Source organism: Ochotona curzoniae, unplaced genomic scaffold (assembly GCF_017591425.1).
Source record: "Ochotona curzoniae isolate NIBS_2020 unplaced genomic scaffold, NIBS_Ocur_1.0 contig_908, whole genome shotgun sequence".
Classification (NCBI taxonomy): Eukaryota; Metazoa; Chordata; class Mammalia; order Lagomorpha; family Ochotonidae; genus Ochotona; species Ochotona curzoniae.
Window position 1 is genome coordinate 16,745,847 of NW_024466607.1, and position 19,228 is coordinate 16,765,074.

The 19,228-nt window shown below is 41.0% G+C and overlaps 1 protein-coding gene across 3 annotated transcripts in view; it reads right to left on the reverse strand.

The window, feature by feature from the left end:
* Positions 1-19,228, reverse strand: part of DCAF1 (DDB1 and CUL4 associated factor 1) — a 66,372-nt gene that overhangs the window by 37,643 nt on the left and 9,501 nt on the right. For 2 of the 3 annotated variants that reach the window (XM_040994550.1, XM_040994549.1), the window contains exons 2-6: positions 17,749-17,866; positions 6,448-6,524; positions 3,644-3,717; positions 1,197-1,310; positions 18-155 (exon numbers count right to left, since the gene is read on the reverse strand). In XM_040994550.1, coding sequence (XP_040850484.1) covers positions 18-155; positions 1,197-1,310; positions 3,644-3,717; positions 6,448-6,524; positions 17,749-17,858 — 513 coding nt within the window. In that variant the 5' untranslated portion in view covers positions 17,859-17,866. The remainder of the gene's footprint in view (positions 1-17; positions 156-1,196; positions 1,311-3,643; positions 3,718-6,447; positions 6,525-17,748; positions 17,867-19,228) is intronic. The other variant, XM_040994551.1, reaches the window with a different exon arrangement.

Genomic DNA, 19,228 nt, shown 5'->3' on the forward strand with positions numbered 1-19,228 from the left:
TCCAAGAAAGTTCTTACCAATTGTGAATTTTCATCTCTGTAATTGGCAGCAATGTCTTGATTTTCCATAGCACCTCCTAACAGTCCAGTAGAATAAGTCCTCAATGGCTGATCAGCCTCTCGGGCCCATTTGAAAAGATTCTCAACAATACCTTCCTACAGTAAAGAAAATTAAACAGCATAATTCTGAAAAGGATCACTTTGATAAACAAAAACATCAATCCTGTGAGAAAAAAACGCCAAAACATTGCCACATTGTTCTTAAGAGTAAAAAATGCCCTAAAAGCCAATAGATGACTTACTAAAATACATTTGTAGGTACATTTATGCAACAGAATTCAATTTAGTCAATAAGACTCAATCTTTATACCATAGAAAATATATGATGTCTGTCCTTTGGGACTGCCTAATTTCACTAAACAGAATCGGCTCCACTTGGGACCATTTTGTTGCAAACAGTAGGATTTCATCCTTTTTATGTTTACTCAGTATTCCATAAAGCCGATGTACCATAGTTACCCATTGATCTGTTGATAGGCATCTGGGTTGTTTCTATGTTTTCAGTATTATGAATTGTGTCATTTTGAATATACAACTGTTACAGGTCACTTTATAGTATGTAGATTTTATTTCATTTGGATATATTCCCGGGAATGCAATAGCTAGGTTGTATGGTAGATCAATTCTCGGTTCCTGACCACTCTCCATACTAACTTCCACAGTGGCTACACTAGTCTACACTCCCAAAAATTCAACTTAAAAAATTAAGAATTAGAGCCCAGCGCCGTGGCCTAGTGTAGTGGTTAAAGTCCTTGCCTTGAATGCACCAGGATCCCATATGGGTGCCAGTTCTAATCCCGGCAGCCCTGCTTCCCATCCTGCTCCCTGCCTGTGGCCTGGGAAAGCAGTTGAGGACAGCCCAAAGCCTTGGGACTCTGCATCCACGTGGGAAACCCAGAAGAGGATCTGGACTCCTGGCTTCAGATCAGCACAATACCGGCCATTATGGCCGCTTAGGGAGTGAATCATCAGATGGGAGATACTTCTGTCTGTCTATCCTCTCTATATCTGACTTCCCAATAAAAATAAAATAACTCTTAAAAAAAAAATAAAGAAAAAAGCCTGTAAGCATTCAAGGCATATCAAACAGTTCACTATTCAATTAACAATAAAATGTCATTTCTTTTTAGTCAGTACCTTTTCTTGAAAGACAACAGCAGTCTCTAGCCCTGGCATGATGTCCAGCAGGAGTCTGCAAGCCGCAGTGTTCAAAGGGGGTTCTCGGCTTGTCATCACATATGCATTCACCAGCTGCAAAGAAAAAAAAAATAAAATCCAGTCCAATAAACAATAACATATTCCCATCTTAGTCTTAAAACACAAATGAATCATGAAGTGAACCTTTAGTTTTTATTAGTAGTTATGATCCATGATACTGTTATACAAATTTTTTTCTGAAGCTGTAAGTCCCCCACAAAACAACTTAGCGGGCCCAGTGCCGTGGCCTAGCAGCTAAAGTCCTTGCCTTGAACGCACCAGGATCCCATATGGTCGCCAGCTGTAATCCCAGCAGCCCCGCTTCCCATCCAGCTCCCTGCTTGTGGCCGGGGAGAGCAATGGAGGACAGCACAAAGCCTTGGGACCCTGAATCCACATGGGAGACCCGGAGGATCTCCTGGCTCCTGGCTTCGGATCGGCACAACACTGGCTGCTGTGGTCATTTGGGGAGTGAATCACTGGATGGGAGATATTTTTCTCTGTCTCTCCTCCTCTCTGTATGTCTGACTTTGTAAAATAAATAAATAAATAAATCTTTATAAAAATAACTTAGCCACCAAAGAAATTAAAGCTCAAGGGATATCACAAAAAATCACCCAAAACCTCTTACATTTTTTCAGATACAGTGGTTAGTGAAAAACTTGAATCTGTCATAACTGCATATACCTATTAATATGTATATGTAAGTAAAATTTCTTTTGGGCACTCATTTAGAACTTACTAAATCTCTACTAAATGACACTCCCTTTGGTGCTATGTACACCACAATAAATACTTATTGACTCAACCCACTATGAAAACATTTCTCAGAATTCAAGGAAAGTTGATAGCTGGAGTGAGGGTAACATCAGAAACATGCTACAGAAACATCTAAATTACACATTTCTGGCAGAGGAATCAATGAAGGCTAGAGAGATGATGATTCTAAACCAGAACAAAATGCACAAGAGAATTATCTACTCAAGAGTGGGAGAAGAGGGAGCCAGTAGGGAAAAGACTGATGCTGGAGAGAACAGATTAGAATTTTACACTAAACTAAGGAATTTAAATTTATTCTGAGGACACTGAGAAACCACAAATATATATTAAGAAAGAGGTACCAGGATATTTTGTGGTTCAGGAAGATTTTTGTACTACAGAGAATGGATTAAAGGAGGAAAAACAGTAAGAAACAAATGAGGCTATTGCAGTAACCAAGTAAGAGATAGCAGTGGTTAAACTAAGGTCTGATGACAAAGAAAGAATTGATGGCTATCCAAAGTTGAAGGAGAAAAGAATGACAAGATCTGTAAATTCTCTGAACAGGAGAGCTCACAAGAGAGTAAAGGATCCCTCTAGCTGGTCAGCTCATTACTGAGCTGTCAAATAAGAGAAACCGACTGTGCAGCCAATGGAGGTTAGACACAGAAGAACTGAAGGCACCCGGTGGGCTACCTCCAGGCAACATTCTCTAGAAGGCAGGAGGAAGTGACCTGCAGCTGAGAAGCAACACTGGTTACATATAAATAAATTTGGGTAAAAAAAGAAAATTAAAAAAAAAAAAGAAAGAAATTTGGGAATCATTATACTAACATGGGGTCCTCATGACGTGAGAGGCACTGAGCTATGCCCTTTCCAGGCCTGCCTAATTTTACTCAAAGCTTACAAGAATGTTTTGAGCGATCTTACTAGTATCCTCATTTTACAGATGAGACAGATAACATTTGGGGAAAATAAAGCTTAAAGAGGCTGAAGTCATTTGCCCCAAGACCAAACTTTCATTGAACAACAGAGCAGTATTGAAACCAGAAATAAACCCCAAAATCCCTTCCCTCAAGCATCATTTTTGTCTTAAAAAACAAACAAACAAAACCCATCTAACAGCTACAATGTATTGATGTATTGGGTAACTGTTATCTGCAGGAGCTGTGAGTGGAACAGTCTTACCCTCAGTCACTCTTTACACACATTCATTCTCTTTACTCTCCACAAAAGCATCAAGTTAAAGAGAAAGGACCTTTCTATTCCACCACATCCCAAGTGCAAACACCACTGTCAGTGTAGAATTACATCCTGCACATCACCTTTATTTTCTTATATTCTCACATTCAAAATCTTACCCAAAAATGAACATACATGAATTGGGACCCCACCAGTATTCATTCAGGCAAAGTTTACACCAAAGAGAAAATAAATCTGCCCACAACTAAGACTTTAACAAGACATAACCCAGGATCATCTTATTCCAACTGGACCAATGCCCACTCTAATCCCAACTTCGCCAAAGCTTTAGCAAAAAGCAAACAATTTACAAAATAAAAAACAAATAAATAAAATTATAGAATCTGCTAATAATCTCTGGAAGAAAGTAAAAACAGCAAACCTACTGCATTCATGAAATCATCATTCTTGAAGAGGATTCTCAGCAAGTGGCCCAGCATACATTCTGGATCAGCTCGACCTACCAAGAGAAGAGGGGGGAACAAAGGAATGAGTAAGTCATCCCAGTGAATCAACTCAGAGCTCTACAAAGGCACCTAGGTTGTTATAAATACCAGTAAAATGCCAACAAGCAAAAACCACCACCACCACCACAAGATTCTTGTGATGAAGCAGATTTTCAAAGAAAACCCCTGACTATGTAGTCACAAGAAAGCAGAAACCAAGCCCTTGACGGGTGGCCTGGGGAAGGTAGGTTCCACCATGTCCAAACACAATGACTGCAGCAGCAGATAAATAGTAGAACCCATGTGGACATCCAGGCATGGGGTGAATTTCACTAAGCAATCACTAACCTAAAGATGCAGTGGTCTTAAACATCTTTATCACCTATAAAAAGATAACAGATCTAGGACCTATTCAATGTATAACCTGAAGGTAAAAGAATTAGCTAATGATCAAAAGATGTGCTATAATCTTAAAACAGATACCATCTATTTTAATTTCCTTTCAGACTATTGGAAAGGCAAATTTAGCCACAGAATGAAGAAAAGATGCAAGCTACTGAAGGGAAGTTTTTACCAAGCTACGGGAACTCACAGTAATCCACAAAAGTTAGAGGATGTATCATAAACACAAATAAGGATGACCTCAGGGTCCTCTCACTGTTTACAAATGATAAAACTGAGATCTTTTTAAGTGATTAGGCCTGTAAGAAATATTCCTTAAAATAGATAAAAAATAAAAAATTCTAAGTCCCTACTAAAAAAAAAATAAGTGATTCTCTTCTTTTTCTCCATCATCACTTCATCCTTTCTAAAGCAAGGACACTTAGCGCGACCATCTCTTAATTTTTTTTATAATCCTTAATTTTATTTAAAAAATTTTTTCCATTTGAAAGACAGGAAGAAACGGAGCTCCTCTTGCTGGTTCACTCCCCAAAATTCCTACAATAACCTGGGCTGGATCAAGCCACGTCTCTCAAATGGTGCCACACACCCAAGCACCTGAGCCCTCATCTGCTGCTTCTCCTGTGTGCATTAGCAAGAAGCTGGAATCTGCAGTAGAGCTGGGACTCATAACCAGGTATCTTGATAAGACACACTCAAACCCTATTCCCACAAATTTAGTTTGAGGTTTTTGTTTTTTCTTTTAAAGATGTATTTATTTTTATTGGAGAGGAAGCTTTACAAAGAGATAAAGTTCTTCCATCACAGCAGTTCACTCCCCAAGTGGCCACAATGGGCTGAGCTGAGCTGAGCCAATCTGAAGTCAGGAGCCAGGAGCTTCAACCAGATCACCCTTATTACAGGTTCAGGTTCCCAAGCAGGAAGCAGGATGGGAAGTGGACCAACCGGGTTACAAAGTGGCACCCATAACAAATCCTGGCACGTGCAAGGCAAGGATTTAGTCACTGAGCCGTCGTGCTGGACCTTTAGTCCGTTTTCCATTCACTTCTGTACTCTTTCAAGCTCTGAATGCCTTACTAAAGGTGTGAATACTTTCTTGGAACATGCTTTCCCACATTAGTGTCTTTAAGGCATCATGAAATAATGGTCCCCCATCCCCAGTGCTAATGCAGTTTGATAGCAAGCAGCAACCCTCTCTCCTTCCCACTTCCCCCACTTCCTGCAGACACAGGAGAAAAAGAAAAAAAACTGAAAAATCCATCCGACCTCCGTTCCTCCATTCTTCAACCCTCCCCACTCTAATCTGAGGCTCACACGGGTGTGCATCCATCTCAACTATGTAAACAATATTTCAAATAATTTTTTAAATAAAAAAAGTGAATTATCATCTGCAGTCATTTAAAAATGTGTAGGACAGGGGCAACAGACACTATCATATAAACAATTTCAAATGCCCAGTTTATTTACACTTGGAAACAAAAGTATTAAAAAACAGAAATAAATCCTTGAATATTCAAGGTCGACATAAAAATCTAACTTTCATTAATTCCTACTTATCTGCTTTCTCTTCACACACAAAATTTCAAACCCTTCTCCACAAAGGACTGCTTCTAGCTACAGAGCATCTACAGTACACACCCACACATGACAAGCTTTGTCCATGATAATCCACTTTAGAGAAAAATAAAAACGGCAGTCTAAGGTCCTGCCCAATTTTGTATTATAGCAAACTTCACAACAAGGTAGATGTGTCATGATTCTAACTGAATTAGTCCAAAATAAAACTAAGTTAACCAGAGATGGCTTACTTTAGCTAACAAGAAACAAAAAGTATGTTTATTCTTCAAAGATCTGTGTGTTGATTTCCCAACTAATGTGCATTGTCAAACGCATTTCCCCATCAAGATAAATCTTACTGGAAAGATAAGGCACAAAGGAAAACACAATTTGGTATTTAAAACTGTCATGGTAAGTCTTATTTGAGTCCCTGTAATCATACCAACTAACTAAAGTATGCCAAATGAAGTTAGTGCCTTTACTACCTACTATTTAATCTGTAAGTTCCAAAAATATTTCAATTTTCCCAGGAAGTTATTTTGCCTTATTGTCCCCCACCTTCCCAATATTTTAACAAAACATCTCAAAATTTACCACAGGACTCTTCTTTTCTACATAAATCTGATCTGCCTTTCAAATAAAAAATAATAATAATAAGTAAATAAAAATGTACCACAGGAGATGTCAAATCAGTTGAAAAGCATTTATTTTATGTTGAAAAGTATTTCTCTCAATTTCCTTTTGTAAGAAAACAGAACCCAAGCTTAAGAGAACACATGTCTTACCAGGATGTCGATCATCAAATGGGTCTGGATCTCCTTTACGATATTCTTCAGTTTCTTTTTCTATCAATTCAGACATCCTAGCACAAAGGGAGGAAAAGGTCAACTCTGGACAAGTGTACCAAAAACATTTGCCATGTCCTACAAGTGAACTCAACAGTCAAGGTGTAAAATAAAAACAGTAAGAAAAGAGGTACCTTTTTGATGAGCGCACAGTTACTTTTTAAAAAATTGTTTATTTTTACAGAGAGAAAGAGATACAGAGAGAAACATCTTCTATCTACTGGTTCAATCCCCAAAGGGCCCAATGGCCTGAACTGAGCCAATCTGAAGCTAGGAGCCAGGAGCAACTTCTGGGTCTCCCACATAGGTGCAGGTCCCAAGGCTCTGGGCCATCCTCTACCTCCTAGGCCACAAGGAGGGAGCTGGATGATCAGGACGTGAACCAGCACCAGTATGTAATCCCAGCGCTTGAAGGCAAAAGGATTAACTAATTGAACTATCACACTAGGCCCAGATCTACTTATTTTTCAAAGATTTATTTATTTTTGTTTGAAAGGCAGAGATATAAAAAGGAGAGGCAGAAAAAGAGATCTTCCATCCAGCGGTTCACTCCCCAAATGGCTGCAACAACCAGAACAAAGATAATTCAATGCTAGGAGCTTCTTTCGGGTCTCCCACATGAGTACAGGTGCCCAAAGACTTGAGCCATCCTCCACTGCTTTCCCATACATCAAGGAGCTGGATCAGAAGTGGAACAGCCAGGACATGAATCAGTGCCCATGACATGTCAGTGCCACAGGAAGCAGCTTAGCTACTACACCAGGGTGCCAATCCCAAAACATACAAATCTAACACATGATCTCCTAAACTTATTCTCACTCCCAAGCTGATTTTCTCTACTCCCTGTTTAAAAAGTACAGTACTATCATGAGCTCAAAAGTCAAAATCTGGGAACCATCATTACAATCCTTTCTCCTCTGCCCCAAAATTTCTATTAGCTCGACTTATAAACACCTCTTTACTCTAATCACATCTCCAAGTCTTGACCACCTCCATTCTTATCCAGACCACCTTTATCAAACTGAATAACTTCTAGCAACTTGGTCTTCGAGCATGCTCTAGCTTTCAAGGTTGTCTTGACACCTCATTTTTAATTTTGTTTTTAAAGACTTTTTTCTTTTATTTCTAACAGCTTTATTCATAATTGTCAAGCAGCAAAAGCAACCAAGGCGCCCTTCAGCAGGTGGGTGGATAAATAAATTGTGGAATAGCCACGCAATGGACTGAAACAAAGGAAGCTATCAACCCACAAAAAATACATGAAGGAAATCTGGCTAACTGAAGAAGCCAATCTGAAAAGGTTATAAAATTATAGGATTCCAACTATGTGACCTTCTAGAAAACCATGAAGACATTAGAAAGGGGTTTGAGGAGGAAGAGATCAACGAGCAGAGGATTTCTAAAGCTCTCAAACTATCCAGTGCCCTACTACCATGGTGGATACATTTGTCACAATTCAACAGAGACAGCACAGTGCTACAGGTGAACCCTGCTGCAAACCATGCACTTCGCAGGATATTGCCATGTCAATGTAGATTCACCAATTGTTATTACACGAACCCTGCTATGAAATACCCATTACAGGGAAACTGTTTTTGCGAGCAGAGGCTGTATAAATCCAGTACCTGCTGGGAAAGTACAGACTTAAAACTAGTTTTGGCTTCAATTTTGTTGGGTAGTCAACCTCCTCATACTTCGGCATTAAATCCTGTCTTCCTTGACTTGTCAGCAATCTGTCTCTAGACCATGATATGATGGTGATGCTCCTAAAACAACTCTGGTTTCCAGGATACCATTTCCCAAATTCTATGTGTTAACTGTTAAATTTTTTTTTTTTAATTACAAAGTCAGATATACAGAGAGGAGAAACAAAGGGGAAGATCTTCTGTCCGATGATTCACTCCCCAAGTGAGCCGTAACAGCGACCCATGCTGCGACGATCCGAAGCCGGGAACCAGGAACTTCTTCCAGGTCTCCCACGCGGGTGCAGGATCCCAAAGCCTTGGGCCATCCTCGACTGCTTTCCCAGGCCACAAGCAGGAAGCTGGATGGGAAGTGGAGCTGCTGGGATTAGAACCTGTGCCTATATGGGATGCCAGCACATCCAATGCAAGGACTTTAGCTGCTAGGCCACGCCACCAGGACCTAGTTGTTAAATATTTATAAAGCACCTTGTCTTCCAACGGCCAGGGCTTGACCCTGATTCTGGCACTCAAATTACTTCACAGGACCTTCCTGTCAGGGTGTAAAAGATGAAGTGATGCAGGCAAGCAGTTTTCCACCAAAGCTCGCGGCCAGCCTTCGTCCCAATGGCCAAGATTTATTTCTATTTGAAATGCAGATTTACAGCCAGATTCTCCACCTGCTGGCTCACTCCCCAAATGGCTGCAACACCCAGAGCTGAGCCAGTCCTAAGTGAAAAGCCAGGAACCAGGAGCCTCTTCCAGGTCTCCCATAGGAGTGCAAGGAACCCAGCCCTGAGCCAAACTGTGCTACTTTCCCAAGCACACAGCAAGGAGCTAGAACAAAAGTGGAGCAGCCATACCCAACGTGATAGCGTAGTGGTTAAAGTCCTTGCCTTGAATGCGCCAGGATCCCATATGGACACCAATTCTAATCCTATCAGCTCTGCTTCCCGTCCAACTCCCTGCCTGTGGCCTGGGAAAGCAGTTGAGGACGGCCCAAAGCCTTGGCACCCTGGCCCCATGTGGGAGACTCAGAAGAACTCCTGACTCCTGGATTCGGATTGTCACAGCTCTGGCCGTTGCGGTCACTTGAGGAGCGAACCATCAGACAAAAAATCTTCCTCTCTTCGTCTCTCCTCCTCTCTGTATATCTGCCTTTCCACTAAAAATAAATAAATCTTAAAAAAAAAGTGGAGCAGCCAAGACATGAACTCATGCCTATACGGGATGTCAGCACTGCCAGTGGAAGTTTAACCTACAGCACTGGCCCCTCATTTTCAATTCATAATATCTTGAATTAAACCCAAGTACCATATGTCCTCCCATCATCTGGCTTCTGCCTGCCCCCCTCCCAACCACCTTTTCTATTATAACCTTCCTCATTTAGCTTCAATCACATGGCCTTCTCTTGTTCTGCTAAGAGGCCAATTCACACTTCTTTAGGGCCTTTCTAAATGCTATTATCTTCATCTATAATCCTTCCCCAATTAACCACTCATCGGCCAGCATTTTATGTCAACAGAATCATATATACTCTTTTTACGTTTGGTTTTGTTTACTTGGCATGCTTTTAGTCATTCATGTTGTATATAGATCTCAATAATCCTACTTTATTCATACATTCTTTATGAAACAAAAAAAACTACTTTTTGAGTACTTTTCCTCCCAATATTTTTTATTTGAAAGAGTTGCAGGAAGAGAGATTTCTGTCTACTTGTTCACTCTTCAAAGTGCACCCAACTGTGATCAGCTATACCAGGCCAAAGCTAGGAGTCGGGAATCCCACTTGGATTTACCATGAAAATGACACGAGTTCAAGTACTTGACCCATCAAGAGCATTGCCATACAGTAGCCAGGACTCCAACTGGGCACTCAAATACAGCAGAATCTAAAGCTTTGGCTTAACCCACTGTGTCCCAACATCTGCTCCAAGACTGACATTCCAATGTATTACAATGGCAACAAATACAAAGCCATCACTTTCTCCAGTATCTAACATGCTCTGTCCTAAGTCAAACTTTCCAATAAACTGGCATTTGACATAACAGTTGGCTCTTTTCCATCTCACATCAGTATGCATGGGCAGGAGTCTTGGCTCTGCTCCCGATTCCAGCTGCCTGCTAACATGTACCCTGTCAAGCAGCAGATGATGGCTCAGGTGGTTGGGTCCCTGCTCACATGGAAGACCTGGGCTGAGTTTCTGCCTCAAGCTCCATGTAAAATTCCTGGGCCAGGGCAGACATTTAGCCTATCAGTGAAGTCACAGAGCACCTACATGTCACACAGGAGTATCAGGGTTCCATTCCTGGCTCCAGCTCCTGATTTCAACTTCCTTATAATGCAGACCCAGGAAGGCACCAGTGATGAATCAAGTAGCTGGGTTCCTGCCAGCCATACAGAAAACCTGAACTGAATTGCTGGATCCCAGTTTCATTTCCCTAGTTAACAACGGCATCTGTAGAACAAACCAGCACATAGACAGGAGCTCTCCCCAGTCCCCATGCCACGGTCTGCCTTCTACTTCCCAAAGTAATTAATTATTCAATTAATTTTTAGCCAACTCAAATTTTTTTTACTTAAAGATCTGTTTTATTTATTTGAAAGGCAGAGTCACAGAGACACAAAAGGAGAGTTTCCATCAGTTGGTTCACTCCCCAAATGGCCACAACAGTTGTGTTCTCTCATGTGCATGCAGGGACACAAGACCTTGGGCCATCTTCCACTGCCTCCCCAGCACACTAGCAGGGATGGATTGGAAATACAGCAGTTAGGACTAGAACTGGTGCCCATATAAGATATGGGCATTGTAGGTGGCAGTTTTACCCACTATGCCACAATGTCAACCCCCTCAAAATTATTTTTGCTCTCCTGTTTCTCTTACAAAATACATTTTAAAGATATTGAGGGTCCAGCACTGTGGCCTAGCAGCTAGAATCCTCACTTGAATGCACCAGGATCCCATATGGGTGCCAGTTCTAATCCCAGCAGCCCTGCTTCCCATCCAGCTCCCTGCTTGTGGTCTGGGAAAGCAGTGGAGGACAGCCCAAAGCCTTGGGACCCTGCACCCATATGGGAAACCCAGATGAGGCTCCTGGCTCCAGACTGGTGCAGCTCTGGCTGTTGTGGTCACTTGGGGAGCGAATCATCAGACTCAAGATCTTCCTCTTTGCCGCTTCTTCTCTCTATATATCTAACTTTGCAATAAAAATAAATAAATCTTTAAAAAAAATTGAAATGCAGAGCCAGCACTGTGGCACAGCAATCAAAGCTGCCATCAACCCAAATGGGCACAGATTCAGGACCCAACTGCTCCATTTCCAATCTAGCTCCATTTCCAATCTAGCTCCTTGCTGATGTACCTGAGAAAGCACCAGAAGATAGCTAACCTTGGGTCCCCCACACCTAGGTGGAACACCTGGAGAAATCTCCTGGCTCCTGGTTTTGGTCTGGCCCAGCTCTGGCCACTGTGACCATTTAGGGCATAAATCGGCAGATGTAAGATCTCACTGTCTTTTTCTTTACTGTACCTTTGAAATAAACAGAATAAACCTCAAAAAATTTAACTGAGCTGCACATTTGGCACAGCATTTGGTTCCAGTTCCAGCTCCAATTCTGATTCTAGCTTCCTGCTAATGTACACACTGGGATGCAGCAAATGATGGCTCGAGTACTTGGGTATCCATGTCAGAGAGCCAGAGTGAGTTCTTGACTTAAGCCTCACCCAATGTCAGCTCTTGCAGGCACTTGGACAATGTACCAGAGATGAAGGACATGTGTGTTGTCTGCCTCCAAAAAATAAAAGTTGTGAACATTTTGTGCTTTTTCCTGCTTCCCCTCTGAATTTTTTTTATTTGAACATGTTTTGTTTTATGATAGTTCCATAGGTTCTGGGATTGCCCATGCCCTTCCCAAGGTCCCTTGCTCCCCACCCCCACCCCCATACGGATTTTCCCTCTAGTTTTACAACGGATGTCGTTCATGAACAGTCATAACTCCATCGTGCTGTTGCTAAGGTGTTTCCCAACAATGTAGGCATGGACACTATGGGAGTCCATCATCTTACTGTTAGGACAATTTCAATTCTTTCACTCGGAATCCATGTCTGGTCTGTATGTATAGAGACATATAGCACTTTGTCTCCATATCTGAATATATCAGCATCTGTTACGCTTCCCTAAATATCCCCTAACTTACAAAATCAGTGAACAGTCTATATTACAGTGAAAATAAGTTTTCATCAACATGAAGGTAGCAACCAGGCTACTAAAATAAAAATTCATCACAACAGTGATGAAAACAGGAGTCAAAACCTTCTTTAGGATTAGATGCCAGTGCATAACTTTTGTGGTGCTGTAGGAATTACAATTAACAACTAGAACTTCACTGTTCATGATATGTAGCAAAATAGTGTTGAAATAGACATTTACAATCTCAAGTGTTTACAAGCAATCCATCTCTTATGGATGATCAATTAATGAATCACAAGAATTTATTGGGAGAGATACAGATAACTAGGAAGTGCAAAAAGATAAAATCCGCCGCAAAAATAATTAGATTTGACACTACAAAACTGCATATTGAAACAAGCAAGAGCCATTCCATAAGAAGATGGGCAAAACAATCCCTAGCCATACCAGCATAGATGTTTTCCCCTCTGAATTCTGAGGAATATTTTTGCCTAATCATAATCATATGCAAAATATATTTAGAAGGACACATTGTAAGGATCTACCAGTATCCTTGACTGAAACTAAAAACTATTAAAAAAAAAAAAAAAAAACTAAAAGCTATAAAAGGGGACTTAGGGACAAACTTCCAGGGTTCAAATCAGAGTTCTTAACGTGTATTCAACCTGTCATCTATAAAACAAGATAACAGTTCTTACCTTATGGTGTTTCCTTACGGTTCAAGTTAATTAAAACAAAGCCTGACATGTATTATCTTATGAGCAATGAAATACAAAAGTTGGGGGAAGGGACATGTTTCATTACAGCAAGTAACCCATGAGTCCAGCATCCCATATGGGTGCCAGTTCATGTTCCACTTGCTCCATTTCTGATCCAGTTCCCTGCTAAAAGCACAAGAAAAGCAATAAACAATGGCACAATTGTCTGCACCCCTACCAGCTATTTAGGAAACTCAGGTGAAGCGCTCCTGGCTACAGCCTGGCCTAGTGCAGGCCATCTAGGAAGTGAACCAGCAGATGGAAAATCTTTTTCTTTTAAATAAACAAGCACATCTTTTAAAAAAAATTTTTTTTTAATCTAAAAAAGGAAAGGAACAAAGGTTAGTATTGTAGAACATATCAGGTCAAATAACCACCTAACAATCCTGCATCCCACCGGAGCACCAAGTCAAATTAGACTGCTCCTTTTCCAATTTGGCTCCTTGCTAACATGCCTGGGAAAAGCAGTGGAGGATAGCCCAAGAATTTGGGCCCCTGCACCCAAAGGAGAAATCAGAGAAAAGTTTCTTGCTCCGGGCTACTGCAGCCATTTGGCAAGTGGCCAGCAGATGAAGATATTTCACTGTCTCCCTCCCTGCAACTCTGCCTTTCAAATAAAAACATCTTTAATAAAGAAGAGTTCATTACAATATATCAGAATATTGGTTCAAGTCTTGGTTACTCTTTACCAATCCAACTTCCTGCTAAGACACTTGGCAAGGCGATGAGTGATAGTCCAAGTAATTAGAATTACTTATAAATTAAAATAAAATTAAATAAAATTAAATAAAATCAAGAGTTCCTGGCCTGGGTCTAGTCCAGACGAGACTGTTGTGGTCATCTAAGGAGAAAAGATGAGATGAAAAGAGATGGAAGATAGCCCTCTCTCTCTTTCTCTCTTTGAAATAAGTAATTAGGGCTTTAAAAAATAAAATTACAAACTGTCATACTATGCTCTCAGGAAAATGTCTAATGATCATAAAAATAATAGTATGTATCAAAAACAGATGCTAGGTTATTTGATACAGTTGTTAAGACACCACTTGGGGGGCCAGCTCAATGATTCAACTGGCTAATCCTCCACCTTTAAGCTTGGGATCCCATATGGCACTGGTCTGTGTCCCAGCTGCCTCACTTCCCATCCAGCTCCCTGCTTATGGCCTGGGAAAGCAGCAGAGGATGGGTCCAAAGCCTCAGGACCCCATACCCAAGTAGGAAAACCGGAAGAGGCTTCTGATTAGATCAGCTCAGCTCCAACTGTTGAGGCCACTTAAGGAGTCAACCAGCAGATAGAATCTCTCCTCCTTCTCTGTAAAATCGGCCTTTCCAACAAAAGTAAATAAATCAGAGAAAAGTCAGTTGAAGGCCCGATGCAGTAGCCTAGTGGCTAAAGTCCTTGCCTTGTATGCACCAGAATCCCATATGGGCACGAGTTCCAATCCCAGCACCCCACTTCCCATCCAGCTCCCTGCTTGTAGCCTGAGAAAACAGTTGAGGAGGGAGGAGGGCCCAAAGCCTTGGGATCCTACACCCACATGAGACCTGGAAGAAGCTCCTGGATCCAGACTGGCTCAGCTCCCAACATTGCGGCCACATGGGGAGTCAATCAGTGAATGGAAGATCTTCCTCTTTGCCTCTCCTCCTCTCTATGTATCTGACTTTACAATAAAAACAAGTATTTTTTTAAAATGTCAGCTGAGATGCCCACATCACATACAGAATGCATAAATCCAAGTCACAGCCAACTGAGTCCCTGCCACACACATGGAAACCCAGGCTGAGTTTCAGGCCTCCTAACCTTTCAGGGAGTGACCCAACAGATAGGAGTATACCTGTCAGTCTATCTCTGTTTTCCAAATTAAATCAATAAAATATAAAAAGAGTGGATAAATCTGAAAACATATCCTGCTGTGCTACTATACTCTAACTTTGGTGGCCTTTTAGGATCTTGCACATATTTTTTTTTTCCCATTCCTACTTCATAGTCATCTCTGTGGTAGCAATAATTTCCTCATTGTCCAAAAAAAAAGGTTGTAGTTGGAAACACCTCAGACAAAGTTTCTTTGGGGATCTCCCCAACTGAACTGCAAGACTCAAGAACCCCAACCATGAAAAGACAGGACAGAACAAGTCAGTCAACTACCTCAGCCATATATGTTGGCAGTGAAAAAATGGGCAGACTCTCCCTGTTTAAACATGAAGGAAACAATATGGAAATAATAGTCTTACCCACTTTCCTGTAGCCCTTGAACCTTTTTGCCCTAATTAACTATGTAAAGATTGTCAAAAATAAAGAAAAAAAAAAGGTTGTAGTTTCTTCTCCTGCTCCCTCCAAAGCACTGTTCAGTCACATTTTTCAGTTTCCCTAGAAAACCATTTATCTCTGTTTTTCATTAAGCTGCGTTTCACCAGCTTTTAAGGCTCTGATTCAAGAACTTTAACATACCCCTACCGTAAAGTCTATCGGAACTGGATTCAAAATCCAGGACTCAAACCTAAGCTTCTCCCACCCATCTATTCAGTCTTCAGGAAACTGATCACAGAGCAATGTTTCCTTTACAATACAGTTACCAGTGACAAATGAGGAAGCTGAAAGTTCAAGAAGTTCCCCTTGTGGGTTCACACAAAAAAAGTCTCCAAATATTTGCTGACTAAATTAAAAAAAAAAAAAATTTCCAGTTCTTTCTGTCCTCACACCCACACATGATCTACAATCCATACTGCTGGATTTAACTCTTCATTAGACACCACTGTGTACTGTTCTGAACTGTCTCATCTGTTAGTCTTAGTTGTGGCCTAGCTGGGTATCTTCTTGATGACAGTGTTCCTCTATGTTTTCCACTGTTGACTATCACAGCATATTGAAAAATTTGGGAGTCCAATATGATAATGAATGTGAGATAATCTTGAAAATAAAACAGTAAGTATTTTTAGTCTAAGAGCTCAACAAACACTTAAAGGGACAAATGAATGCACACCAGCAGTCATCCTCTTTACTCATTCTTCTTTCATAGTTAGGTCAACACACACATTAACAGCATGACACATACTCATTAATTCACTGTGGCTGCACTTCAATTATCTTACTCAATAGTTTAATGTTTAATCTTAACAGTTTGGGATTTCCAGTGACTCTACATATCACAGTTTGTAACAACACTCCCCCCAAAAAACAGTAGTTGTCCTCTGTCTTTTAAGTAATTTGAAATAACATTTACCAATGTTTAAACTTTCATAAGACCGCAGTTTTCCAAAATAAGTAATCACTATATAGACAAAACTTTTTTACAGCCTTAAAAGCAAGGATTAAATGATAAAGATCCCCCAAATTCCAGTTACCTTCCTCTTAGAAATCTCATAAACATCCTTGCCCAGCCTTTCTCACTTTCCTTCTTCCTCCTTCCCACTTATTCAATGAAATCATGTACCACAGAGCTACTCGTACTAAGCAGGGGGCAAGTCACTGCCTAAGACACCAGGAAAAAGACACACAGTCCATACTTTCAAAGCAGCATACAATCTAATGAGACCCATGCATAAAAAATCTGTAGCCCAATGTGATGGTGAAAATTATACAGATGGTTAATTTTTGTTTTTTAATAAATGGTTCTACAGATACCTAAGTAAGTCCAAGTCAAGGAAGGTTCTGAAGATATGATTCTCAAGTCACTTTTTCAAAAGACTAGAGTTTGTCGAACAGAAGTGTCCAGAAAAGGCATTGTGCAACAGCAAAGTACACACACATCAGAAATTACAAACTATTCAAAAGATGACCGATAAGGAGCTAACCACCAAATCATAAACAGCTTCACAGGCCACACTGAATAAATTGCATTTAGGAAAAAAGGAGCCATGGAAGACTTATGAGAAGAGGTACAAAACTTGTATAAGAAAAACCAATCTTTCCACAAGAGGCAGGATACAACAGGAAATGAACTGCAGATAAGGTGATAAGGCACTGTCTACTGACTGACAGTTCAAGAAGCAAGCAGTAGGAGCAATGGAAACGAGTGAAGAAGTCAAAATCCCCAGGACTTAGGGACTGCAACTGCGTTGGTCAGAGATGACTCTCAGTTTTACAGGTTGAAGCCACTTAATTTGAACACCAAGGCAAGGAGTACAAAAATGGGCAGGCTGAGGAAGGAGGAAATTTACAGGGAATAAGATCCATTTTGGATAAAGTGTATTTCAGATGTCTGTAGAAGAACCAAGAAGATATGCATAGCAGTCAGCTGATAATTAAGTCTGAAATTTCTTTATGAAGATAGATATGAAGCAGAAACAGAAATTGCAAAGTTAACATAAGATAAAGGTTGAAATCATAGACAAGGATAGAATTAGCCAGTAGAATTTTTGAGGGTAAAGAGAGAAGAAAAACACCAAGTGCTAGGGCTAAAAGATATGCAAAACAGCCTATGAAGGATAATAAGGAAAGAAAGGCCTGAAAACTAAGAAAAGAGCAGGAGAAGAAAAAAACAGACTTCAAAATCATACTCAAGCAAAAATGTTCCTACATGTGCTTCACACTCAGTTTTGCCTCTTTTTGAACTAGTTTGTATCTGCATGTGTGCATGACAATCCAGTGTTTCTGTTTTAAATTTTACTCTTACCTGGTAAGGATAGGGACCATGTCCTGGCCACTGCCATGTTCCTTTTCCCACTGCTCCAGCAGGGTAGTGAGCTCGGCTTTGGAGTCCACATGTACCGCTACTGTAGTCATGGCTTGACCTAAAAAAGAGAAAAACAAAACAAGAACCAATATTGAATACAGGTAAATAAGCTGATATTTTTTCCATAAAAGGAAAGGCAACAAGGTGGTAAAAACAGGTCATCTAGGAAAATAATTCAAAGGCAAGATCAATCTATCCTGACTCGTCAGTCTCTGTGGTACAGTGAGACACCCTGGGTATCAGCAAGCCTAGGTACTCATCAAATCATGAGGCACAAGTTTACCTCCCTCAACTTCATTTTCCTTAAACGGTGTGATCTCTCTCCTCCAAAAATACATACATATTACTAACATCTACTTACAACAGTCTCAGCTCTAGCACTCTAAGGTCCTAAACCTGAGGCTGCATTTTTAAAACAAAAAAAACTATTTTTAAAAATTATTAGTTTTATTGGAAAGGCAGATTTATAGAGAAGGGGAGACAAGAGAGAGATCGTCCATCTGCAGGTTCACTCCCCAACTGGCCACAACAGCTGGAGCTGAGCCGATCCGAAGCCAGGACCCAGTAGCCTCCTTCGGGTCTCCCACACAGGTGAAGGGGCCCAAGGCTTTGGGCCGTCCTTGACTGCTTTCCCAGGCCACAAGCAGGGAGTTGGATGGGAAGTGGAGCAGTCGGGACATAAGGGGTGCTGGTTCATCCAAGAAAAGGACTTTAAGGCACTAGGCTATCACACCGGGCCTCTAAAATCCATTCTAAAACCTTTTTGCTCATGTTGATCTTCGGAGAAAATTCTACTAAAAATAAACAGCACATTCTTGCTCGTTTTTTCTTTAATTTAATTTTATTTTAAAATCATGTCCCCACTTTTATTTAAGATTTATTTTTATTGCAAGGTCAGATATATAAAGAGGAGGAGAGGCAGAAAGGCGATCTTCCATCTGATGATTTGCTTCTTAAATGGCCGCAATGGCCAGAGCTGCGCTGATCTGAAGCCAGGAGTCCAGAGCCTCTTCAGGTCTCCCACGCAGGTGCAGGTTCCCAAGGTTCTGGGCCATTCTTGACTGCTTTCCCAGGCCACTAGCAGGGTGCTGGGATAGGAAGTAAGTCTGCCAGGATTAGAAAAGATGCCTATATGGGATCCTGGAGCATAAAAGGCAAGGACTTTAGCCACTAGGTTACTGCGCTGGGCCCCATTCCCGTTAATTCTTAAATAAAGATGAAGAACTGAAGCAGATGTTGTACCAACATGAAAGAATACATAGAAAAATGCCATGGGCCCAGCGTGATAGCGTAGCGGTTAAAGTCCTCACCTTGAACACGCTGGGATCCCGGGGCTGGTTTTAATCTGGCTCCTAGGACCCAACACAATGGCCTGGTGGCTGGGGTCCTTGCCTCATATGTGTTGCAACCCCATTTGGGT